Source organism: Tachyglossus aculeatus, chromosome 9 (genome assembly GCF_015852505.1).
Source record: "Tachyglossus aculeatus isolate mTacAcu1 chromosome 9, mTacAcu1.pri, whole genome shotgun sequence".
Taxonomy (NCBI): domain Eukaryota; kingdom Metazoa; phylum Chordata; class Mammalia; order Monotremata; family Tachyglossidae; genus Tachyglossus; species Tachyglossus aculeatus.
The window spans coordinates 23,188,681-23,216,307 of record NC_052074.1 but is presented as its reverse complement, the minus strand read 5'-3'; the positions used below and the strand labels follow the sequence as shown (position 1 = coordinate 23,216,307).

The 27,627-nt window shown below is 43.8% G+C and overlaps 1 protein-coding gene across 4 annotated transcripts in view; it reads right to left on the bottom strand.

Moving 5' to 3' along the window:
* Positions 1–24,568, bottom strand: part of DPYSL5 (dihydropyrimidinase like 5) — a 73,961-nt gene extending 49,393 nt beyond the window's left edge. Inside the window, exons 1-2 of one of the 4 annotated variants that reach the window (XM_038751578.1) lie at positions 24,402–24,568; positions 3,525–3,789 (exon numbers count right to left, since the gene is read on the bottom strand). In XM_038751578.1, the coding sequence (XP_038607506.1) occupies positions 3,525–3,785 (261 nt within the window). In that variant the 5' untranslated portion in view covers positions 3,786–3,789; positions 24,402–24,568. Of the gene's footprint in view, positions 1–3,524; positions 3,790–6,268; positions 6,326–21,830; positions 22,017–24,401 lie in introns of those variants that run through there. The other 3 variants (XM_038751575.1, XM_038751577.1, XM_038751576.1) reach the window with 3 other exon arrangements.
* Positions 24,569–27,627: the final 3,059 nt, after the last annotated feature.

Genomic DNA, 27,627 nt, shown 5'->3' with positions numbered 1-27,627 from the left:
GGACTGATTTGCCTTCAGAATATGTAGAGGGTGGGGAAAAGGGGGAGGTGGGGGCTGTGGGGACAGTGAAAAGTCATTCCACAAAGGCGAAAATTCAGCTGTAAGAAAGCTAATTTGGATATTTTACCTCTGACTACGCCATGTGTAATCAATACAAACAAGTGGGATGAGAAAAAAAAAGCCATTAGTTTTATCAGCGCCATTTTACCCAAAATTTCAGTGTCACCTTACCCAAGGAAGGCTGCAGTCCACCATGAGTGCCTGGGCCAATGGGCTTGGGATGACACTAAGAGAGGCAGTCTTCTGGGAATGTTGTCCCAGGTCTGGAGTTCATGCATGAAGCTCCATCCTAAATGTCGCTGTTAGATGTAACTTAACGTAGAGCTTCACGCCAGATGGCACACATACCCGCTAAGGTCCTCAAGCACGGAGGGGACCCACTGCTTAACCACTGACATATGGAACACCACCATCCGTATTTTGGGGAAGAAAAGTGCAAGGACTGCAGCAACTATCGTGGTCTCTAACTACTTTCCATTGCTGGCAAAATCCTAGTCAGAGACCTTTTGATAGACCACAGGCAGTTTTGGGATTTATGGTAAATTGGTTCCTGATAACTGCATCTTAAATTGAAACTTAAGTTGGAATCAATTTTTCTCATCAGAACAATGTTACAGGTGGGGATTGGTTTTCTGGTTTCTAGTCAAATACTCTAACTCTATCAAAATAATCCAGCATTGGATTTGTTTCTTTTGAAAATGGCATTTGTTAAGTGCTTACTATGTGCCAGGCACTGTACTAAGCACTGAGGGAGATATAAACTAATCAGGTTGGACACAGTCCATGTCCTACATGTTCATAGTCTTATTCCCGTTTTACAGATGAGGTAAATGAAGCACAGAGAAGTGATCTGCTCAAGGTCACAGAGCAGATAAATGGTGGAGCCGGCATTAGAACCCAGATCTTTCTGACTCCCAGGCATGTGCTCTATCTATCTAGGCTATATTGATCTATAATCAGTTGAGAAGCAATCAGTGGTATTTATTGAGCATTCAGTATGTGCAGAGCACTGTACTAAGCCCTTGGGAGAGTATAATAAAACAGAATTAGTGGACACGTTCTCTCCCCATAACAAGCTTACAATCTAGAGGATGAATAATATGGTTGCATAAATGTATTTTTATTGAGTCAGAGAGATTCCACAATAGGGTGGCTGACTTCTACTTCTTCAGAAGTAAAATGGACAGGGCAACCCACTCTGGAGATTTAGCTGGGTAATCAGGTAGTCTCCTACTCTCCCTGCGACTCTAGCCTTACCTACTCTTCTACCTCTCTCACCCCATTTAAACTTTCCCACCAATTGTTTTTTTTTTCCTCTCCCATTAATGCAGCATTCAAAATTGTTTCCTCATTTTTCTGCAGCTCCACCCACCTACACCACTGAAGCAAGTGCTACAAAGGAGGCTAGGGTTTTCAAGTCAAAACCAACGTATTGTAACACCAAAAAAGGATGTAAAATTTAGACATAAGTGCTGTTCGCTGAGACTCAAAATACCGTAAATAGAGAACAGCCTTTCAGTTATCCTGTACTCTCCCAAGGGTTTAGCACAGTGCTCTGCACACAGTAAGCCCTCGATAAATACAATTGATGTACTGAAGAATATTATTGACTGCAAGCTCCATTACTTGCAGTTTGGCTTCAAACCACAGAATTGGATCTGATCTCCGCAGCACATCACTTAACAGGAAACCATAGGGAGCAGCACTAAGACCTTTATAGAGATTTCCTTCACCCTAAAAAAGCATTTGATACCCTCAGTGGAATGAGAAAATCGGTTCGAAATTACAGTGGTGCAATTCAAGAAGCATTTTAAAGAACCAAATGGAGAACAAATCAGACAGTATGTGTGAGAGAGAGAGATAGCGACAGACAGATCTCCCGAAGGCCACTCCCAAAATATGCACAGATTAATGGCTGCAGAGATGACTTCAGGAAAGATAATGGGAGAAAATCGCCTGAAAAGCCCCTGTTTCTGCTAACGGGATTAGAAGGGAGGATGAGGATGATTAGACACCCATCAGCACAGTGACTTTCACTGCCAGGTGAAACAAAGAACATAACCTCTTTCTTGTTGAGGGAGGAAACCCATCCCCACCCTTCCTCACCTGCCCCATAGCCCCCAGCTCCAGCCCAGACCCTCAGCTTTCCTACCAACCTCTCCCCTATCTATCCCATGTCTTCCAGGTTCTCCAAGCCCTTTCCCATGGTTCTTCTGCTTTATTTACAGTTTTTTACCTATATTTTTTAAGAGTTAGTGCCAGTGCCTCCGCCACTGTGACAACACCCGAGAGGCAGCCTCTCCCAAGTCTTGCATTCCTCACCTACCAGGTCTGAAAATCCAGGAAGTCAAGGCTGGATCAGGGTGGCATGGGGCTGGGGGGTTGGGGGAAGGGAGGTGGCAGAAGTGGCAGTCCCCTCCCAGGTCTCCTACCTATCTCTTGCCACCTCAACCACATCACCTCCAGACTCCTTCTCATTTTCTGCCACTGCCTGCTCTCTCCCATCTCACCCCAGTGTGGACCAGGCCCTGGCCCCATCTTGCTGGCTTTACAGTTCTCAAAACAGCAAGCTGAACAGAGCAAGAGCCTGGGAGTCCGGCCCACTTGTGTGCTGTGTGATCTTGGGCATCCTCGTGCCTCAGTGTCCTCATCTGTTAAATGGGGATAAAATCCCTGTTCTCATCCCCTCTTGGATTGTGAGCCCCATGTAGGACAGGGACTGTGTCCAATCTGCACATATCAATATCTACCCCACTTCTTTGTTCAGTGCTTGGCATTACCGCAGTTATTATTATTATCATCCCTGTCCCTGCTCTCTGTCTCTGCTCTCTGGCTCCTTCCTCTGAAAATTCTCCCCAGGGTCTGGCTCCACTGCTCTTCTCTCCATCAGTGCTTACTAGGGCTCAGGACACTCCTGCCCACTCTGCTTTGGTTACGACCCCTCCTCCTGACACTCCCATGGCCCAGTCCTCCCAGCCAATTACCGCTTGGGAGCTATCTCACATAAAGTCCTGAGAGGATGTTATTTTATATAAAACAAAAAGTTCCATCAGCCTGTATTTCTTGGGGAGGGACAACATGTTACATTCTTCCCCACAGGTCTATATTACACAAAAGCTAATAAAATGATACCATGTCTGGCACATAGTAAGCACTTTACATATACCATTAAAAAATAAACATTTCAAACTACTGGTCTTGAGCAGAAGACCATGGGTAATCTACCACTTTCCTATAATCTCTCCTAGGGCTGCAGGCTTTCATTTGATCAACAATCACTGGGAGTTATAACTGGCCCATGGTTTTTCTTGAAGATTCCTCTGACTGGACAGCCCAGTCTTTCTCTCTCCAAAGCAGAATGCCATCCAAATTTTAACAACATTCTGGAGTTAATATGTTTGCTGGGATTTGGTTTCGTTTCTCCTGGCAGCAAAACAGTGATTCTAAACAACCCAGAACATTACCTTTGTTCCATGGTAGAAATCATCCACGCAAGTGGCATTCATGAAGGTTTGGTGGAAATGAGTGCTGGTGTCTATGCCCCCGGGGATGACCAGTTTCCCAGTGGCATCGATGACTTTGGCTCCACCGGGAATCATGAGTTCCCGTCCAACCTGCTGAATAATGCCATTCTCAATGTAGACATCAGCCTCGTGAGTGCAGTCATCGTTCACCACCTTGCCTCCCTTGATGAGAATCCTCACACTGGCTGAATTGGCGAGCATATTCCTGAAGGGATGATGACAGAACAAACATTAGATTAAGCTCCTTTCTCACTATCTGCATTTCCCTCTCCCTAAGGCATGAGCACTCAAGAATCCCGGGGATTGAGTTCTTCCTAAATGAGGAAGAAGCAATATAACTCCTCAGAACTCGCAACTGAAAGGAGTGGTTGCTAAGCAACAGTAACAGCTCCTGGGAGTGGGGTTGTAGTCCTATAGTGATTGGCTAGAGATCAGGTAGATGTGTTCATTAAGAGACGTCAAGACCTCAAAGACAAAGTTGGCCATCCATTTTTTCTGAAAACCAAGTTATTGGGACACCTTTGCACCATTGCTTGTACAATGAAATTGCGAGAGCTGGAAAAGGTAGCTTTCCCAAACCAGTCGATAATACCACCATCCTCCCCGTCCCAGAAGCCCATAGCTTTCTTGACTCTCTGGACTCTCTTTCAACTCTCACATTTGCTAGGTTGCTAACTCCTCTATAACAGTTTTCAGACCTTCCCCTTCCTTTCCATCCAACTGACCACCATCCTGGCCCAGGGACTTGTCGTAGCCCAGCTAAATTACTTCATCGGCCTCTTCGCTGGACTCCCTGCCTCTGCTCTCCCCATCTCCAATCCATATTTTATCCAGCTGCCGGAGGCATTTTTCTAAAATGTCGTTCTGCACACAACTCTCCACTCATCGTTGTCATTATCATATTTATTGAACACTTACTATGTGCAGAGCACTGTACTACTAAGAGCTTGGGAGACTACAATATGACGGAATTGGTAGACACATTCCCTGCCCTCAACAAGCTTATGGTCTAGACGGGGAGGCAGACATTAGTATAAAAAAATAAATAGTTCATAATATATCATTAATTGATATGCACATAAGTGCTGTGTGGTGAATATCAAATGCCCAAATATAACAGATCCACTCTTCCACATAGCCTACTGAATGAATGGTTGATATATTCTATTATTTAAGCATTTATCTAGTCACCTAATCTTTCTACTTGTCTTTTCCCTGTATCAATAATTTTTCTCCCCCAGTAGATTGTAAACTCCTTGAGGTTAGGGATTGTTTCCTTTAATTCTACTGAACTTTCCCAAGTTACTCCTTAACACTTTCCTAAAGCTGAAACATGCCTCTAGAAAAACAATTTTTACTTTTGATTTCTTAGTAGTTATGATCAAGGCTCCAGATGTGTCCTATGCATTCTTTTGGTTTGCCTGGGCTGCTCTACTCTTCCTAGACTGTGAAAGTAGTGGGCGGGAGCAGGGACTGTATGGAGCAGAAGTGTTTTTAGGAGTTCAAGTAAGAACTGGGGCACAGAGTGGGAAGAGAGAGAACTGAAAGGTCTAGGACTGGGATGCAGGAAGACTTCTGGTCTTAAAAAAATGACTACAGTGTCACTATTATTACCATTATTAATAATAATAATGGTAAATTTGTTAAGCACTTAATATGTGTCAAGAACTGTATCTACTGGCATAGATACATGGTAATCAAGTTGTCCCATGTGTGGCTCACAGTCTTAATCCCCATTTTACAGATGAGGTAACTGAGGCACAGAGAAGTTAAGTGACTTTCCCAAGGTCACACAACAGACAAGTGGTGGAGTCAGGATTAGAACACACGTCCTTTGACTCCCAAGCCTGTGTTCTTGTCACCAAGCCACGCTAGTGATATATGTTCACACTAGTGAAATGTATTCATTTATGCATCATAAAGGCGACGTAACAACACTGTATTTTTCCAAACTGAGTCTTCTCAATTAATTGCCTTTCACCACAGCTACTTAACTTTGGTACCAGTATAATATATCTAAGTGTCCAGTTCAAAGAAACACTTTCAAGAATGGTCTCCCATTTCCAAGGCAGTAGCAGTAGGATAGCATTTATTGACAGTCCACTGGATGTAAAGCATTGCACTAAGCACTCAGGAAGTACAAAAAAAGAGGGGGGGGGCATTTCCTAACCAAAAGAAGTTTATGCCCTAATGGGGGTGACAGTCATATTTACCCTGAATTACTTAGAGGAATCAAAATAAATAACTGAATGTACATCTGAATTACACACATATTTAAGTGCTGAGAAAGAGCAGAAAGTACAGAAGCACTAGAGATGACAGATGGTTTTATATCACTTGGGGCGTTGGGGAAGGTAAGCTAGAAGAGATGGGTTTTCAATAAGGAGAGGCTATTATCTTGTAGGATTTGGGGAAGGAGGAAGTTCCAAGCTGGAGGAACAAAGTGAGTGAGGGGACAGAGGCTGGAAAGACGAGAATGAGAAAAATCACAAAAAAGCAAACATAAATTAAGTTGCCACAGTTCGTTTTTTAGACTGCTGAAAGTTAAAAAATTTAGTGGCTCTGGTAGTATTTTCTATGCGCCACCGAACGGTAGCTATTTTTTGAACAATTAAAATATAATGATGGAGACCTCCAAAACAGGACTTGGACACATGACTTGCAAGCAGAATCTTTGAAGTCACCTGAATTATAAAGCAGCTCAAGCTTGCTCTTTTCCTTTCAGCAATCTCATAGCAACCCTGAAAGACAACAGGAATCTCTCAGTCAGCCAATTCCAAATAACAGCTTAACCACTGGGAGTTAGGGAAAAGACAAAAGTATTTTGAAGATAATCAACTCTATATTATTACAATAATAAATGGACAAATAACATAATACAAAATGGGGAGGAAGCAGAGGTAGCTTGGGACTAGACTACAGGATATGGAGAGATGGCCACGTATGCCGAGGGAATCTCTCTCACATTATGAGAGAAGGCAGCTGGGTGAGAAGTGAAAAAATATTCAAAGTGGCTAATTCCCTTGAGGATAATACTGAACTGATAGTATTCAAATACATTCAGTTCCGCCAGGACACGTGTTTTCACTTCACATCCTGGATCGAATGCAATAGCAGAATAAGGAAATGTCCTCCATCAACACCCATCTGACATGGTGTTAGAAGAAACAGTTGTGTATATCAATCAACTCAATCAATTGCATTTATTAGGCACTCATATGCATAGCAGCAGACATGGGGTAACTACTAGAATATGAGTTTTCTTTAATGCGGGATTCCTAAGAGCACAACTGCCACGTTAAAGACCAGGGTGACCTGGCAGTGACACTTAGGTGTACAGTGGCCATTAATCCAGTTTTAAAGTGAAGAGTGAACAGCTCAGTGCTGCAGCTCTGATGTGCTGCCAGAGTCCATGTGAACTCGGGAAGGGAACACAAAGGCTCTGAAGGAAATGAGAGGTTCAGGGGTCCCTTTGGGGAAGCATTTTAGAATCTCATATGCCATCGTCCCAATATGCTGAGTGCCCAGTGTAATTTGAAGTTATTTGTATGAAGCCCTCTAGACTATAAGTTCCTTGTGGGCAAGGGACTGTGTCTACCAACTGTTATATTGTACTCTCCCAAGTAGTTAGTACAGTTCTCTGCACACAGTAAGTGCTGAATAAATACTCAATTACCTTGCCTCCTCCTACCTCACATCACTGCTCTTCTACTACAACCCAGCCCGCGCACAGTGCTCCTCTGGTGCCAACCTAACTCTGTACTTCAGTCTCGTCTATCTCACTGCCAACCTCTCGTCCATGTCCTGCCTTGGGCCTGGAATGCCCTACCTTTTCATATATGAAAGACAATTACTCTACCAACTTGAAAGCCCTATTGAAGGTGCATCTCCTCCAAGAGGCGTTCTCTGACTAAATCCTCATTTCCTCTTCTCCCATTCCTTTCTGCATCACCCTGATTTGCTCCCTTTAGTCGCCACCCTCAAGCCACACAGCACTTATTTATATATCCATAATTTACTTCTGTATATTAATGTCCGTCTCCCGCTCTAGACTGTAAGCTCATTGTGGGCAGAGAACGTGTCTACCAACTCTGTTATACTGTCATACTGTACTCTCCCTAGCGCTTGTACAGTGTTGTGCACACAGTCAGCACTCAATAAATACCACTGACTGATGAATACAATTGACTGATTGAAGTCAGATATGTCTCTTTGCCCAGCGGTTGACAAGACCGTCTAAGACCACCCTAGTTAGGTGTGAGTGGAAGTCTTAAAAAGGAAATAAAACATATAAGCAGAAAGCATCCATAAGGAACACCAAACCTGTAATCCTATATTTATCCCTATGCCACTCATTCTTTGACTGACTGGAGTGCACAGGTGACCACGCATTCGATACTACTGCCCTGCAGTTTGAGTCATGCATTCAAGATTTTAGGAAACAAGTGATGCCCTGAACAACACAAAAAATGGAAATGAGATCATAAAACAGCAGTACAATATACAAGCAGGACAACCCTCGGGGCAAGGTTCTGGAGGAGTGGGAAAAATAATTCATCATCACTCTAAAAATGATAGGTTTGTCAGTCTTGTTTCAATAGAATGCACAATGCTAAAGGGTGGATTCTATTTCTAAAACACTGGATTCATAAATATTAGATTAGGAAACTACTTGCAAGATCAAAATATCTTATTTCAGACACTCCTATATAAAAAGGGACCTCGGGTGTTACGGAGAGCTAACTTCCCCTACCTAAACTTTAAGCTATGGCCTAAACCTGATTCACTTCAAGTCAGGAATTATTCTTCATAAATCATAGTTGATTCCTTTCACAGGGGCCCCCGAAACCGTTACCTTGGGCTCTTGACCAAATAAATAGAGTCCAAGAGGATTTCATGAAGGATGGAGTGCTTTGTTGAGAAGATGAGGGGATTACTTAGACATCTTTCTGGACTTTTCTTGAACATGTGGCACGCAGAAGGAAATGCCAAAAAATTTCAAAGATTTATCTGTCACTATCATCCTGAAGAAGAAAGGTGAGCAAGCTACCTGTAGCAAACATCATATTCCCTCCCTGCTCTCCATTGCTGCAAAATCTGTGGCTGGACTGATTCCACCTCAGAATCTCAGTGAGGAATTAGGCTGAAATTTGAGACAGATGACAATTATTTTCTAAACAATTGGTAGAGAAAAAAATGGAAAGGACATTAAGATTTTTTCATTCTACTCCCGGAGTTCAAAAAACCATTTGATGATGTTAATAAATTGGGAAGTAGAGATAGGGCACTTTCTTGGAAGGCCCTCCAATTTCTGAAATGGCTTCTCTTCTGATCTGATAAATCAAACAGACTACTACATCTTGAGAAAATGGATCATGCTGTGGTAGCATAAAGATTCAGGCCAAACTAAAAATCTCTAAAACAGAAGTACCATCCAGTCTTCCGTATGATTTGAAACTTGGACCTACCTAGGAGCTCTCATCATACTGACTCAAAAATTCCATCAGAAAGTCTTGGGGTCATACATCAAGCGACAAGACAGGATCATAAATAAAGTTCTAAATAATCAGTATATCAGCACCGAAGCCAAGTTCATCTCAACATAGCTTTCCTGGGTGGGGCATGTGCATAGAATGAATGATACGATATCCGCATAGAGGCTGGATGGTGAACACAGAGCTATCAAAAGTAGATGAGAGCAATCAGGGAAGAGAGGGCTCTTTTGGAGCAGAAGTTGAGAGGATTGTGAGCCTGGAGGCAAAGGTGAAACAGGGCTAGGTGCTGCCAATAGCAAGCACGACAAGAATGTTTTTCAATATACAAGGAATGGAAAGGACTGTTGATCTTGCCTTGGTCTTCTCAGCCCCATCCACACACAAGGGTAAATTTCAGCATTATGGTGTCATCCTCAAGCCCAAGGGAAAATGGCCCAGTTTTGAGTGCCAGCCCTCACACAGCCGGATTACACTGAATTTGAGCATTAAACTAAATAATTAATTCCCACACAGCCTCAGTTCCTCAGATGCCTACCACTTTCCCACAGACCTACTATTCAAATGAAGCTGCTGAAAAATATGAAGGATGCTAGTTAGTGGATTCTCAATTTAGCAAACTCAACCTTTCCTCAGGTCTAAAAGAATTGCTCTGCACACTTTGTGTCCATCAAGAGAGTACTCTCGCTGGGCGGAATGGACCAGATTCCACTTTCCTTGTTTGGAAAGGGAGATGGAGGGACAAAGGGGATAACTCTCTGGTCCAATATCAGCCTCTGAGTCAAGAAAATATTTCTCGTGCTGTGCTTCAACTGGTTACATTAAAAAAAGATATTTATTAAGTGTTAGCTATGTTCCAGGCACTGTTCTAAACTCTGGGGTGGGTACCAGCTAATCAGGGGGCTCCCAGCATTTTACAGATGAGGTAACTGAGGCACAGAGAAGTTAAGTGACTTGTCCGAGGTCACAAAGCATACAAGTGGCACAGCCAGGATTAGAACCCAGTCCTGTGCTCTTTCCACTAGGCCATGCAGCTTCAGCTCACCAATCTGTAACCTAGGTTCCTTCTTTCTTATTTCTGAAAGACAAACGGCAAGTGAGAAGGAGAAGGGCGAGAGCCAGCAAATAGCCTTTCAAAGCATCAAATAACATGAGACAAATGTTGCCCTGTACTCCATTCCCTGAGGGCTGATCTGCTTCCAGGTCAGCCCCAGGAATGTGGGTCTGTGTTGGAAAGGGCCCAGGAAATCCCTTCTGATCTGGGGCCGCCTCGGAAAATCCAACCTGGCTTCAAAGGGGCTCCAGAAGTCGGGGCCAATCTGGCTTTTCAGGTCAACTTGATGACAAAATGAGGGGCTAGCACATTGCTAACTGACAAGGCCAGGAGGTCCTCTCATAACCTTCCAGAGTTGGGAGACCTCTGGTAGCCAAGAATAAATCCCTCTACTGAGGCAAAGCTCATATATTCCAACCAGAGATTTATCTAAACAGGATCATGATATAGAAATGGATGCACAACTTTTTATGGGATAACCAGGCTACCTTGAAAGGAGTAAAGAGTCAATCTCCATCTTAATTTACATTTAAATTATGAATTACACAATTGGGTTTGATACATGTCTGCTACCTTCTAGAAGAAATGAAACTTTTTAAAATTAATCAAATGATTTTTTTAAATATTTGTTAAACTTTTTTAGTGGTATTTGTTAAGCGCTTATTATTTGTCAGGCACTCTACTAAGCACTGGGGTAGACACATTCATTCATTCATTCAACTGTATTTATTGAGCGCTTAATCAGGCTGGACAGTCCATGTCCCAAGTGTTGCTCACAGTCTAAACTGGAGAGAGGAGGATTTAATCCCCATTATACAGATGAGGTAACTAAGGCAAAGAATCCTTGAGGCCAACTTGGGCTCACTGCAGAATGGCCCAACCTCCTGGGGGTCCCAGTACTGTTTTACCTCTGGGAATAATAATAATAATTGGCATTTATTAAGGGCTTACTATGTGCAAAGCACTGTTCTAAGTGCTGGAGCACTGTTCTAAGCGCTGGAACAGAAATTGCTGCTGCCAATAAACACAAGAAACAAGTCTGCAACACAGAGGCAACATTCCCCAGACCAAGAGCTCCTGCGGTCTTCACCCACATAAGCCATCTTCAGGCAGAACTACTTTTTTATGGCATTTGTTAAGCACTGTCTATGTGCCAGGGGCTGTTCTAAGTACTGGGGTAGATACAAGCTATTCAGTGCATCTCCCACATGGGGCTCACAGTCTTAATCCCCATTTTACGGAGGGGGTAACTGAGGCACAGAGAAGTGACTTACCCAAGATCACACAGCGGACAAGTGGCAGAGCCAAGAGTAGAACACAGGTACTTCCCAGGTCCATGCTCTATCCATTAGGCAATGCTGCTTCCTGATCTCAGACTAGAACCCAGGTCTTCTGATTCCCAGATCAATGAGTGATCTTTTCATAGGAGGGCATTCAGTGGCAATAAGTGACTTAAACAGTTATGAGAGTCACTAATCGCTGAACCCGAGTTCTCTCTGGAAATCCAGTCCTTTATCCTCTAATTTCAAAATAGAGGAGAAATGGTACTGTGCAGGTCTTTCATACTTCCTTACAATATTTAAAATGGATGACTGGTTTTGATTTATACCTCCACAGCCATCTTTTTGGCAACTCCAATACTAAATTTCAACTGGAATTATTTTAGTGACTGAAGGTTATGGCAGCTATTTCCAGCCCTTTGGACCATACATCCTCCACCCCTGGAAGGCTTCCAGTCCAACAGCAAATGGGGTTTGAAATAGTCTCCTTCACTCAGGACCATCTGTACATACCCTTTCTTGGAGGGGCGAGATAGGAAAGTCACACACTGCTGCTTGCTGACATCCTGCTTAGCTGACAGACTCTGTGGCTTGGCAAGGGAAATTGACAGACATTGTAGTTTGGTGTTAATGGTAGTCAGTCCTTTAATCTTATGCAAACAAAGGGTGTGCGCCTATTGTGTATATATTTTATATTTGGAGAATACATAGGATAGGCAGAAAAAGTAGGGGTTTTTTCATATCTCCCTTCAAAGGGAAACATTTGATCTGTGGTATTTAAACTAACTCCAGCAATTGTCAGAGTTGTAACCTTAGTAGAGAGTGAAGCCAGTTTGTGTCACTGACAACACACTTGTCTTTGAAGCATGCTTTTCCCTTGGTCCAAGTTGCTAACATCTGCTAAGAAGCAATCAAAAGGAAAAAATATGTACTCTGGAAAAAAGGGTACACTTTTTTCCCCATCCAGATAATACAGTGGAGAGAGAATGAAAAAAAGCAAGACTGCTTTTAATTCCATGCCTGGCTTTCATAGTAACCGTAAAAGGAGGATGTTTTTCAAGGCTGGCCCAACTTGGAGGGAATTTTTCAAGTCTACATTAAATTTTTAATGTACATTAATCTACATTAAAAATTTAATACATCAAGACCATGAGAAGCAGTTTGGCCTAGTGGAAAGAGCAGGGGCCTGGGAGTTAGAGGACACTGGGTTCTGAACCTGGATCTGCTACGTGTCCCCTGTGTGACCTTGGACAAGTCACTTAACATCTCCAGGACTCAGTTTCTTCATCTTTAAAATGGGGGAGTAAATCCTACTTCTTTCTAGTCTGGAATCCCATGTTGGTTAGGGACTCTGGCCAACCTGAATATCATATATCTACCCCAACACTTAGTACAGTGCTCAGCCACACAGTAAGCGCTTAACAAATACAATTATTATTATCTTTGTTACTCCTTTTCAGGGAGGAATGGCGGCCCTCTCTTGTCCTTTATGTTCTCTATATTAAACCATCCATATACGGTGTCTCATTTTCATTAAATCATTAATTTACAATGGATAGCAAAGGACTATGAATAGACAAAAATGAAACCGCAAAAATGGGTTTCATATGAGAAGAGTGAGGAGGGGAGGTGAAGAACTTGCCTAAAGTCTGTATTTCTCCTTACAGTTCATTACCAACTTGTACTTCCCAAGCGCTTACTATAGTGCTCTGCACACCGTAAGCGCTCAATAAATACAATTGATGATGATGACCTATGATTTCTTCAGGAAATTGTAGTTAGGTTTAATTAGGATTCGATACAAGCTCAATCCCACTTATCAAAATTCCGTCCTGCTAGCAAAGATAGGTTGGACAGCTCCTTCCACAGCCTTAACTGTTCTTTAACCCCAAACTACTGGAAATTTTCTAAATTATTTCCCATACCCCAAAAAAGTTCATCATACTCCCTAACCATGGGAGGAAATGTCCATGGAGGAATAGGAGGAGGTGAAGGCAGGGTTTCAAGTAAGTCACGAGCCTTCAAGTGGTGAACCTTCCATCCTAGCCCTGACACTGGGAATCTTATTAGCATGTCCTTGGATGATAGTTGGCCGGGTTCTCCTCTCCTGGGCAGGAGGGTGAAGAGCTTGTAATAGGGGGCTCCCGGGCTATACCAGCTCTGGCTTATGGGGACAGAGCCAGGAGGTTTGGAGACACCGAACCATCCAACTCAGGATTCCCAAATCAATCAGGGGCTCTTATTTTGAGATGACGCCTCTAGATTACAAGCTCGTTGTGGGCAGAGAATGTGTCTACTAATTCTCTTATACTATACTCTCCCAAGAGCTTAGTACAGTGCTCTGCAAACTGTAAGTGCTAGATAAAAACAACTGATTAAAGTCAATACTGTATGAGTCCCATTGGCTCCCTATCACTTAAGACCCAGTAGGCTGGGGTCACATCACACACATCACAGTCTGAACCTTCAGAGACAACATGTTTCACCTACCACTGCTGCATGCTTTACTGCTGCCCAGCAGCACTGTCAATAGCAAAGGAAGAAAATACTCTTTTTTTTAATCATCATGTGCAAATGTTAACTAATGAGAATGATACTAGTCTCCAAGGGAGTAGAAAAAGGATGGTTATTTTCTGTTCCCATTTACTGATCATTTGAAGTGTGAAGAGATATTCAGAGGCTCACAAGAGCAGGGATAAAGAGGTTTTATGAAATCCAAATTCATCCCTAAACAATGACAATGGAAAACAGTCATGTTTGGATTTTCAGGTGTGTACGTGTCTCTCTCTCTCTAAGACATCGCAGAATGACCCAAACAGAAGGTTTTCAGACTTGCAATTGTACAGTCATCCATCTTAATTAGGAGAGAGGATGGACTGAGGGAATATAGTGACTAATGGAATAAACTGAGCAGAGAAAAATGTAAATATCAAGGAAGGTATCATAGCAGTTGAGCCTACTGGACTGAGGAAAAAGCTCCTTAGGGAAGTAATAAGAATGCCTCCTCACTGAAGGCACTTAAAGCCAACAGGACAAAGCACTGACAGATTTTCTGTAGGGACTCCACAGCCCAAGCTACATGGCCCAATCAATCCTTTCCATCCCTTCTTTAAGGATTTCTCTTGGGTCTCTCAGAAGGGCAAGAGAGACAGAAAGCAGAGAAGTACTCTCTGGTACCAGGGGAAGAGATGTGTTAGCCCTCCTCTTCTTCTACCCTTAAACTTTTAAGAGCTACTGGGCATTCTATCTCTTTCATTTGACCAAAATGCTTTGCTCTTTGTCCGTGCCCTACTGTTAAATCCTTTTTTCTTCCTATGTGCATCTATGACAGTGTGGAGGTTAATGAATGTAAGCTCGTTGTGCAGGGGACTTATCCTATTGATTAACCTCTGTATGCTTTATCCAGCATACAGTGTGTGTGTGTATATATATATATAGTTCCAAAATCACACTGGGTGTTTAAAATACATTAACTAATGAACACAGACTGCAGCATCAGTCATAACCTTAAAATGCTAATCTCCCCTACAGCATGCTTGGCTATTACTATTTTTACAAAAATTAGAGTAGGGGAAAACTAAATTTATTTGGAGTATGGAGCCCCGAGAGTGACCAAGTCTATTTTCCCAGGCGAATTATAATTATCTTTTATCCTGCTGGCTTTACCAAGCCAATCGTAATTGTTTTTCATTCAGCTGGCTCTGCAAGCAGAGGCCGGATTGAAATCTATTTGCTACAAAGCACTAAGCTGCTCACTTTTTCTTCAGCTATTACTACATTAATACCCCTCCAACACTTGCAGAACCCAGTTACATGACTATCTCACCGCACCTGACATGTGGACCCAAAACGCCAGAGAGCTACAGTTTCATCCTCCTCGTCTTTCCAGAAGTCCTCGGGAAGAAAACAAGCTGGCCCATCTGCCCAAACTTGGAAGTGGGGAAGGGAAACGTGTTGAAACTCCCACATCATGGTTAATGGGTCTCTCGAAGCATTCACAAAAACTGCCTTGTAAAATACTCCAAAGGCAACGCAGGGTTTGCTTGTGCAGGGTTTAAACACAGGCCATATTTACTATGGCCCATCTCCTGGTCTCTGGGCAACTTTACAATAGTAACAATTCAAAACACTCTGGAAAAACCCAAGGGAACAGATGGGCTTTGATTTGTGCCCACAACCGATCGTTTTTCTTCATGCCTCATCATTCTTATTTTGCATTAATCCTAGCACTTTTTTTCAATCATACTCCAATCTTAAATGGTTTTTTTTCAATTCTAAAGCTGTTTAGACAGCCTCACAAAACAGCAAGGCATACTAAAAATTATAACTCTGAAAAGAAAGCAGAGGAAGAAACCAACGAACTCTGATTTGTGCGTTTATGGAAAGTAGTAAGGCACAGAAGGCCGCACAATTCAAAATTGCACAGCTCGGCTCTTTGAAAGGAAATCCAAAACAGTTTACAGCATGAAAATGGCCTGCCAGTCCCACCCAAGGGCTGACAGAGCAGGGATCCCTGTAATGATCTTTTACTTATTTAAATCATAGTTATAATCTATGCCTCACTTTCCTTCCTCCCCCTGCAAAGAAACGGGAGGTTGAGATTGCTCCAAAGAAGACTTCCAAACCTTCCAAATTTTGCAGAAGTGTTAGAAGCTGGAATAGAACTGAAGAGTCCCCAACAACCACCTGCTAGCCTTTGGGGATTTAAAAAGAAATCCAGCTAACATCAGGACTGGATTATGACAGAGGAATACCTGTCTGTTTATGGTTTTAATAGCTTTGATGTTATTTTGAATATTGTGCGCATTAAAAATATCCAAATTATTCAGCAGAATAACACAGAAACAAGGAAATAGACATTGGATGGATTGATTTCAAAGAAACGAGAAAAATGGCACTTTTAGGTGGAATTTTTAAGATGTGACAGATCAATGGTGCAAGAATGCTGTTCCAGATGGCAAGAGAGAGAAAGGAAGAGCTCTTTGCACCAAGTGAGTCTTCGCTCTGCACAGAGACAAAGAGAAGGCCAGACAATAGAAGGGAGTACAGAGATGTGCGGTCTGGGGAAATTAGGGCAAATCCACCAAGGGTTTGGAAAAATAAGGAGATAATTTGGAAATCAACGAAGGGAGAGGTACAAAGATAGTGGATTGTTTATGCCAGGATATGACAGAAAAACAGTCTTAAATAGCAGTCAGAGGAAACCTTGGAAGGCTGGTTAAAAAAACGGCACATATGTTGGAGGAATAAAAATTCAGAGTCCAATGCTGGAGTTAGAATGTGGAGCTCCCATTCTTACAGAAGTTTGGTATTTGGCCATTTCTAAAACTTCAACTGTAAGCTAAATGCTTTGGCTTTAAACAAGGAACCACAAATCTGGGCAGGTAGAAGATTCTCAGATAATAAACATCTCTGAACATTCCCAAATTATGATGCTCCTATTTTTAAAACTCAATTGTGGTGCAAAATTTTCTAAGGAGAACACGTCTTAGTCACATATCCATTGTGAGACTAATACTTACGAGATGCAGTATTTCCAGGATTTTTGTTTTGTTTTGTTTCTATTATTATTCCGTATGTCTTGGGAAAGTCCTTTTTAGTTAACTGGAAAAACCTGCAACACATCTCCCTCCCTGCACTCACCAACAAAATATAATCATTTCTCCTTTCCTTTCAAGAAGGTCATAAGATTAATTTAAACAGAATTTGGGAGTTCTGCTGTTAAAATGGTGCCCTATCATTTCTTGCAACAAAATATGGGCCGAGGGTATCTGATTACCCGTTGCTTGGAAAGTTGTGGAATCTAGTCAACAGCACCTTGGCCCTAAGAGCCTTCTTAAAGTACGTGAAGACAGGACTAGCAAAATTCTGGCTTGGCACCCCTAACCTAGTGGGATTCTCACCTATTTTGGGAGGCCAAATGGCCAGGGCGAGTTAAGGAGACCTAGATCTATTCCAGTGCCCACAGTTGGGGAGATTGGAAAATGATGCCAAGGAAATGGGCAGTACAAAGCCACTCCTGCAGTTCCTTGCAGTTTGCGGCTATTTCCTTCAAGGATTAGGGATTCAAAGGAGTGGAGAAGAGGCCTATGATTTCCCACAGCTCCCTGCCACTGCCCCATGAGATGAGCACGTAAGAGGGAAAGAAAAAGGGGACTAAGAATAGGGATGTACATTAACTGTACGGGAGAGATAGTGGGTACAAAATTTACTTGGGATCGACAGGGGATGTCAAAGTGAAAACTCTGGATGACTAATATTTTTTGAGGCAATTTAGTATGACAAGCCTGAGCTAAAATAATCTGATGTTCTCTTACAGCGTTTTCTCTTGGTACAGGATTAATTCATTTTTACAAGTCTTGCAGTACCAAAGGTTTCGAGTTAAAGCACATTTAACAGAATTAGACAGACTACTTGAAATTTCTGCCTACAAAAAAAACAAAAAAAAACCGAATTTCAATCCAAGAATCCTTATTTTCTGAATAGAAGTGGTCATAAAGCTAACATAACATCTGTGTTGCTTAGAAAAATTCCTAGGGAACAAGATTATTCCCAAGGGACTCCACCCAAGATAATTTTCTCCCAATATTATCATCATGATGAAATGTAGTAAGAGCTTAGTTATTATGTCAAGCACTGTGGCGAACACTGGGGTAAAAGCATGATAATTATATCAGACACAGTCTGTAGAGATGATTATACATCTGAATCCAAATACATGCATGATTCAGAAACACAATTCTGCTGTTGTTGATTTCTCGCAAAAAGAAATTTGGAACCAAATCTCAAAAGGCAGCTTCTTCTAAGCAATGATCTCTCGGAGAACAGATTAAGGAGCAAAGTATCACATTCAATAAAAAAAATGTTTTTCTTCACTAGAAGGATGGATTTTTCTAGTGCAGAGGAGTACTTGGGCTTCTTTGGCACATGGCATGTATGTAAATGAATCCTAAATTTACAGATCTAAATGCAAACTCCATTTAGTTACCTCTTTTCTTCAGATGGTCAAATGGATTCTCTAAATTTTAGTCTCCTTTGTGTCCTTTAGATTGAAGTACTGCATTTAGTACAGTGCTACGCACAGAGTAAGCACTAATTCCCACCTGTGGATTCTTTCCCAAAGCTTAGCATGGTGCTCTGCACACATAAATACTATTACTACTACTACAGGTATTTACTACAGTGCATTGCACCCAGTGGGCATTCAAGCATTTGAGAAAATATAACAGAAGCATGAGATTTGGTTCCGACCCATGAGGTGATAATATCACTCCAATTAATATTTAATGTGACAGGCAGGGTCTTAGCCGTGGAACTCCATGATTAAGGGAGAGAGTTATGAATAAGAAAAGAGGGAACAATCTGGTGTGGGAAGAGCTGATTAAATGCCCTGATCTATTAGGGACTGTCCAGTACTGTCCACTCTCAATTAACCCCGGCAACTGGGATAAGAATGGCAGCTGCAGAGGTAAATAAAAACCCATAACCCCATTTTTAAGATCAAGGCTTCAACGTTCTCTTCCATCATATATTTCATCAAACCTCTAACGAGCTGCAAAATGGACTCACTAACATTTCACCTCTTTTTCTTTCTCCTGAAATTCTTCTGGGTAGGCAAGACCACGCCTAGATATTACTGAGACTAGGGTAGGACTGAATCCCTATGTCCCCTGGCTATTTAACGTTCTCTTTTACCTCAGGGCTGGCTACAATTTAAAGTTCAAAATAAATCCAAGTGGATATATTAAAGACACCCCCCCAAAAACACACACAGCTCAAGAGCTAGTCATCCCCTACACCAACACAGCCTATAACTGTGCCTTTACTAGCAGCACCTCTACATGGTGCGGGTTAAAGGTGTTAATGAGCATCAAAATAGCCAAGAGGGAGGCAGCAGGAAGACACATAAAAACCTGAACTGGGATTTCAGATGAATAACGACGAGCTGAAGGTAGCTTGTGCCAGCAGCATGGAATATGGAGAGGAAGAGGACCCCACCCCTATCTTCTCTCTCTGCCACTCCCATTAGGGGCAGACAGGGCCAAAATGGCCTTGGAGATGGGTACACTAGTAGCAATAATGAAAGATAAATGCATCACAAAAATATCACTTTGGAGGGTGGTCACAATTACCCACTGCTTTGGGATGAGCAAAGTCCCTGTGTTCTTGAAAAGGCAAATCTAATCTTAAAAGGGGACCACTTGGATATATTCTAGGGAGGAGGATGTTAGAACAGAAGGGATCAATTTTAAGATCATTGTTTTTTTTCCCAAACAAGAGTATTTATTGAGAGCTGGCGCAAAGCATTACTATATATTATTAGTATAGTATTATACTAACCACTTGGGAGAGTACAACAGAATACATAGACACAATCTCTGCCCTCAGAGTTTACAATTTAGTGGGGGAGACAGGCAATAAAATTATTTACAGATAGGGGAAGCAATTTGAGAAGCTTGTTTCTCCTGCCCCTCTAGTGAAGAGAAGCCACGGAAGATAGGAGGCAAGTGCTTAGCACAGTGCTCTGCACACAGTAAGTGTTCAATAAATGCAACTGATTGATCAGTTGATCTGTGGAGATCTAATACTACTAGGGGAATGGTTTAACACCATTTCAGGACTAAACTAGTGAGGGATAAGTATGCATTTTTAAATGTTTAGGATTTTGAATTCTCAATTTGACAGATTGGGAATTGCAGAGTTGTTCAGTGCAACATTCATGCAATGCGCCGGACCTCTAGCAACTCCCCAAAATGTGTCGGGGCATGTTTGAATGCTGCCATATTGGATTTTGCTGCCCATGTACAGGAGCATTCCTGGGGAGTTTAGTACATACTTAATGTAGGTATGTGCTGGGAACAAGCCCAGGAACGGCAACTGGCAACTACTTTCTTCCATTTTGCGGTAGCAGCTGGTAGCTACTTTTTTTTTTTTCCATTTTGTTGCACACCCAAACCCAGGAGCAGTTTCTGAATACATCTCCAATCCTTCCCCACTTTCCTTCTGGGCTTTTTCCAAACAGCAGAAAGGTTTGGCCAATTCAGTTTTAGGTCAGAATATAGTCTTTTTTCATCCTTCCATCAGAGACATTCCTCCTTGGAGACCCTGAAAGCATAATGGCTCTGGTGCAGGCACACATGCACAGAAAGTCCATTCTCACCCCACTGAATGTGTATGCACAAGGTGTATCCCTTTCCTTTCCTAAAAATGATCAACAAGCACTGGTCCTCATCCTCTTTGGGTTCAGCTTGGGTAGGGCTAGGCTGGGCTCCAAAATTTCGTAATAAAATGGCTCTGTAATTTTTTTTTCCTGCAGGTCATGGTCTGACTTGGCTCCCTACAAAACACTAAGGGTGTTTCCACATCAAATTTGATTAATTACATTTCTGACTGTACCCCAGGTTTTAACTGTCTATGAGTGGGGTAGGCAAAAATAGTGTACTGTGACTGACCATTCATTTTCTGCTGACCTTCAGGTGGACATTTTGAAAGGCTACCTAGATTTTAACAAACTCAGATGCTACTTTCCAAAATATCTGCATTCCCATTATTGCTGCTCCATCTAAAAAATATGAACCAACTGAAACATTAAGGGCACCTGTTTTAAATAACCCTTTCGGTTCAAGGTCTATTTATCTGCTAGGGGAACAATTACACTTTACTACATCAGTTTGGTCCACTAACATCTGCACTAAAATACTTGGGAATACTCAGGGAATTTACCAAGTTGAGACTTCTAAAGCAGTGGAAGAAAAACCTGATTAATTCCGGTTCAAACTTTCATAGCGCACAACCTTTCCATTTCTTACTGAAAATAATCTGAAACCATTATCAAGGCTACTCTGCTCTTTTTGCCCCTCACAGGAGCCCTGAAACAAAGGCATGCTTCTTTTTTAAAAATCACTGTCAATTTTTCATCGCAAGCAGGAAATCGTTTTTAGTAGCGACCTACGGTTTTCTTTTAAAATAAACATCTGATTTTATGGCTTTGAGATCTCGAGTATCAGGAAGCTCCTGATACCCGACTCTGCAAACCAAACGGGTTAAAGGCACCGGAGGTCAAGGATGGATTAAACCACAGACCCGACGGTGTTGCTGAATTTCTGCTTTTTTCATGTTTTGCAGTCTGAGCCTTCCCCAAGCCAGGGGCCCCTGAGGAGGGCTTTCTTTTCTGGTCGGATGGGAGACAATAACGGGGATCTTTTTTGGTGGACTGGGTGTGGTCCTATTCAGCTGCACTGGCTTTTCTCCTAATTTTTTGCCAGTTTTGGTCCACATTGGACTAGACTCTCTGCCAGTCCTTTCCCGATGGGTGAGTTACTCCAGCCCAGCCCCAGAAAACCCGGGGTACCCACCTCCCTCCCCAGACAAAGCCCCAGTTATGTCTTCCACTGATGCCATTTCAAGACTTGGCCCCGACCTGTTACTTCAAAGCGCCCTTTGGCCCTGGCACAACACGATGCGTCCGAAGGACTGCGAAAATGATGCCAACCGGGTCAGGTGGGGCTGTTACATTTGCTAGTGGTTTTCCAGACACTAGGCCCCAGAAGGAAGGGGGCGAGGAATGATGCAAGGAATTAAGGTTAAAAAGGCATTTACGCGACCCTGCCCAATGCCACGACTAGACGATGAGTCGGGAGATAGCTGGGCAAGGTCTAACATGATGGAGATTAGCCCAATGCAGCCATCCTCTGATAGGCATCCTTCCAATTCAGGCTTTCCGAGCTTTCTTTATGACGTTGGCCTCCGTCCCCAAGGATCTATTTTGCTTTTGTTCTCGCATATTCCCGGGCTGGGTAGGGCCTGCCTCTATCTGTTGCCGAATTGGACTTCCCAAGCGCTTAGTACAGTGCTCTGCACACGGTAATCGCTCAATAATAACGATTGAATGAATGAAGGGGGGACGGGAGAGGTTCCCCGGGGGGAAGGGCGGCGGCGGTCTGAGATGCACCGGGTTGCCACGATAATAATCATCATCATTCATTCATTCATTCAATCGTATTTATTGAGCCCTTACTGTGTGCAGAGCACTGTACTAGGCGCTTGGGAAGTACAAGCTTGCAACAGCATCGTCATCGTGGTATTTATTAAGCGCTTACTATATGCCAGGCACTGCACTAAGCGCTGGAGTGGAGACAAGCAAATCAGGTTGGACAGAGTCCCAGTCATTTATTCATTCATTCAACTGTATTTATTGAGCACTCTGTGTGCAGAGCACTGTACTAAGCGCTTGGGAGAGGGCACTACAACAATAAACAGGCCCCCACTGTGCAGCTGAGGCCCAGAGAAGTGAAGTGACTCCCCCAAGGTCACTCAGCAGCGCTTAGAACATAGTCAACGTTTAACAATCACCAACTTCATTATTATTATTACAGATAAGGGGCACAGTAGAATTCGAACCCACGACCTTCTGATTCCCAGGCCTGTGCTGCTTCTCAAAATCCGGCGGGCTCTGAATCCTCCTCATCCTCCCCGCCCCGAGGAGCCCATTGTTGGGTAGGGACCGTCTCTATCTGTTGCCGACTTTGTCCTCTCCCAAGCGCTTAGTACAGTGCTCTGCACCCAGGAAGCGCTCAATCAATACGATTGGATGAATGAATGACAAAGCTCATTCATTCAATCGTATTGATTGAGCGCTTACTGGGTGCAGAACGCTGGACTAAACGCCTAATACGGTCGGGCTGGGGAGGGACCGTCTCTACCTGTTGCCGATTTGTACTTTCCCGAGCGCTTAGTACAGTGCTCTGCACCCAGTAAGCGCTCAATCAATGCGAAATGAATGACAAAGGTCATCGTATTTATTTATGCATGACAAAGGTCATTCATTCAGTCGTATTTATCGAACTGGACTAAGCGCTTAGTACGGTCGGGTTGGGGAGGGCCCGTCTCTGTTGCCGATTTGTACTTTCCCGAGCGCTTAGTACAGTGCTCTGCACATAGTAAGCGCTCAATCAATGCGAAATGAATGACAAAGGTCATTTATTGAATGACAAAGGTATTTATTGAACTGGACTAAGCGCTTAGTACGGTCGGGCTGGGGAGGGCCCGTCTCTGTTGCCGATTTGTACTTTCCCAAACGCTTAGTACAGTGCTCTGCACATAGTAAGCGCTCAATCAATACGCTATGCATGACAAAGGTCATTCATTCAATCGTATTGATCGAACCGGACTAAGCGCTTAGTACGGCCGGGCTGGGGAGGGGCCGTCTCTAGTTGTTGCCCATCTGGACTTTCCCGAGCGCTTAGCGCAGTGCTCTGCACCCACTAAGCGCTCGACCAATACGACGGAAAGAATACCTCCCAAGCGCTTAGTCCAGCGCTCTGCGCACAGTAAGCGCTCAATAAATACGATTGATTGATTGATTGATTGATTGAATAGACTGTGAGCCCACTGTTGGGTAGGGACCGTCTCTCTATGTTGCCAACTTGGACTTCCCAGGCGCTTAGTCCAGTGCTCTGCACACAGTAAGCGCTCATTAAATCATCATCATCATCATCAATCGTATTTATTGAGCGCTTACTCTGTGCAGAGCACTGTCCTAAGCGCTTGGGAAGGACAAATTGGCAACATCTAGGGCCGGTCCCTACCCAACAGTGGGCTCACAGTCTAAAAGGGGATTGATTGATGCGATTGATTGATTAATAATGGTGGTATTTGATGAATGAATGAATGAATAAATGAATGAATAAATGAATGAATAAATGAATGAATGACGGGTGCAGGCGGCCCCTCCCCAGCGGTTCTTCTCCTCCGCAGCCCCGGCTGGGGTTGCTGGGGTGATGCCCCCCGGTTTGGATGGGGGGGCTGCAGAGGTTGCCAAGGCAGCAGGTGCCTCTGCCATGGCGGGGAGGGGGGGAGGGAGGGATGGAGGGATGGAGGGAAGGAGGGATGGAGGGATGGAGGGATGGAGGGATGGAGGGATGGAGGGATGGAGGGAAGGAGGGATGGAGGGAAGGAGGGAGCAAAGAACGCGCGCCTCGCCATCACCCACTCTGCCAGGACGCCGTCTTCGCCTCCGCTGCAGCCGGCTGGTCGGGGACGCGGGAAAGGGCAGCAACCTCTGCGAAACGCTCAGCCCCTGCCCACCGCCCGGGAGAAAGGAGCGGCCGCGGAGATGGGAGCCAATCAGGCGCCGCCCCGCGCCCCGCCTCGCCCAATCGGCGGCGGCCCCGAGCGAAGCCCCGCCCCCCCGGGCGGACTACAACTCCCGTCGGCCAGCGGGGCCCGTCCCCGTGGCGTCACGGAGGAGGGGCGGCCCGGCGGTTACCACGGCAACCCCGAGGCGGGTACCTCACAAAGCCCGGGCGGGCGGCCCCCTCGTGCATCATCATCAATCGTATTTATTGAGCGCTTACTGTGTGCAGAGCACTGGGCTAAGCGCTTGGGAAGTACAAATTGGCAACATCTAGAGACAGTCCCTACCCAACAGTGGGCTCACAGTCTAAAAGGGGGGGGGGGGTATTCATTCATTCATTCAGTCGTATTGATTGAGCGCTCAATAAATGTGTGCAGAGCACTGGACTAAGCGCTTGGGAAGTACAAGTTAGCAACATAGTCATTTGTTCAATCTAGACTGTGAGCCCACTGTGGGGTAGGGACCGTCTCTAGATGTTGCCAACTTGGACTTCCCAGGCGCTTAGTCCAGTGCTCTGCACACAGCGCTTAATCAATATTCATTCATTCATTCATTCAATCGTATTTATTGAGCGCTGACTGTGTGCAGAGCACTGGACTAAGCGCTCGGGAAGTCCAAGTTAGCAACATATAGTCATTCGTTCAGTCTAGACTGTGAGCCCGCTGTGGGGTAGGGACCGTCTCTAGATGTTGCCAACTTGGACTTCCCAGGCGCTTAGTCCAGTGCTCTGCACACAGTCAGCGCTCAATAAACATTCATTCATTCATTCAATCGTATTTATTGAGCGCTGACTGTGTGCAGAGCACTGGACTAAGCGCTCGGGAAGTCCAAGTTAGCGACATAGTCATTCGTTCAATCTAGACTGTGAGCCCGCTGTGGGGTAGGGGCCGTCTCTAGATGTTGCCAACTTGGACTTCCCAGGCGCTTAGTACAGTGCTCTGCACACAGTCAGCGCTCAATAAATATTCATTCATTCAATCGTATTTATTGAGCGCTTACTGTGTGCAGAGCATTGTACTAAACGCTTGGGAAGTCCAAGTTGGCAACATATTCATTCAATCGTATTTATTGAGCGCTTACTGTGCGCAGAGCACTGGACTAAGCGCTTGGGAAGTACAAGTTGGCAACATGTTCATTCAATCGTATTTATTGAGCGCTTACTGTGTGCAGAGAGCACTGTACTAAGCGCTTGGGAAGTCCAAGTTGGCAACATATTCATTCACTCATTCATTCAATCGTATTTATTGAGCGCTTACTGTGTGCAGAGCATTGTACTAAACGCTTGGGAAGTCCAAGTTGGCAACATATTCATTCAATCGTATTTATTGAGCGCTTACTGTGCGCAGAGCACTGGACTAAGCGCTTGGGAAGTCCAAGTTGGCAACATATTCATTCATTTAATCGTATTTATTGAGCGCTTACTGTGCGCAGAGCACTGGACTAAGCGCTTGGGAAGTACAAGTTGGCAACATGTTCATTCAATCGTATTTATTGAGCGCTTACTGTGTGCAGAGAGCACTGTACTAAGCGCTTGGGAAGTCCAAGTTGGCAACATATTCATTCACTCATTCATTCAATCGTATTTATTGAGCGCTTACTGTGTGCAGAGCATTGTACTAAACGCTTGGGAAGTCCAAGTTGGCAACATATTCATTCAATCGTATTTATTGAGCGCTTACTGTGCGCAGAGCACTGGACTAAGCGCTTGGGAAGTCCAAGTTGGCAACATATTCATTCATTTAATCGTATTTATTGAGCGCTTACTGTGCGCAGAGCACTGGACTAAGCGCTTGGGAAGTACAAGTTGGCAACATATTCATTCATTCATTCATTCATTCAATCGTATTGAGCAATTACGGTGTGCAGAGCATTGTACTAAGCGCTTGGGAAGTACAAGTTGGCAACATATTCATTCAATTGTATTGAGCGCTTACTGCGTGCAGAGCACTGTACTAAGCGCTTGGGAAGTACAAGTTGGCAACATATTCATTCAATTGTATTTATTGAGCGCTTACTGCATGCAGAGCACTGCACTAAGCGCTTGGGAAGTACAAGTTGGCAACATGTTCATTCAATCGTATTTATTGAGCGCTTACTGTGTGCAGAGAGCACTGTACTAAGCGCTTGGGAAGTCCAAGTTGGCAACATATTCATTCACTCATTCATTCAATCGTATTTATTGAGCGCTTACTGTGTGCAGAGCATTGTACTAAGCGCTTGGGAAGTACAAGTTGGCAACATATTCATTCCTTCAGCCATACTTATTGAGCACTTACTGTATGCAAAGCACTGTACTAAGCGCTTGGGAAGTACAAGTTGGCAACATACTCATTCAATTGTATTTATTGAGCGCTTACTGCAGGCAGAGCACTGCACTAAGCGCTTGGGAAGTACAAGTTGGCAACGTATGCATTCAATCGTATTTATTGAGCGCTTACTGCGTGCAGAGAGCACTGTACTAAGCGCTTGGGAAGTCCAAGTTGGCAACATCTAGAGACGGTCCCTACCCAACAGCGGGCTCACAATCTAGCAGGGGGAGACAGACAACAAAACAAAGCACATTAACAAAATAAAATAAATAGAATAAATATGTACAAGTAAAATAAATAAATAAACAGGGTAATAAATCTGTCCAAACATATATACGGGTGCTGTGGGGAGGGGAAGGAGGTAAGGCGGGGGATGAGGAGGGGGAGAATCAATCAATCAATCGTATTTATTGAGCGCTTACTGTGTGCAGAGCACTGTACTAAGCGCTTGGGAAGTACAAGTTAGCAACATATAGAGACAGTCCCTTCCTAAGAAGGAGGAGGCTCAGTCTGGGAAGTCCACCTGCTGTTCCGAAACAATAGCTCGCCACAACTTGTGTTTGCAGCAGCAGCTGCCACCACCTGCCCCTGAAGTCACGGAATTTTGTCCCCTCTGGAGGGTCGACCCCCGGTTGGCACCCTCCGCCTGTGTGGGCATGATTTCTTTTCGGCTGGTCCCTGGAAGAGGCCACCCCCCACCTTAAACTAGGCTGAGCATTTAGCCAGCATCACCCCAACATCATCATCAATCGTATTTATTGAGCGCTTACTGT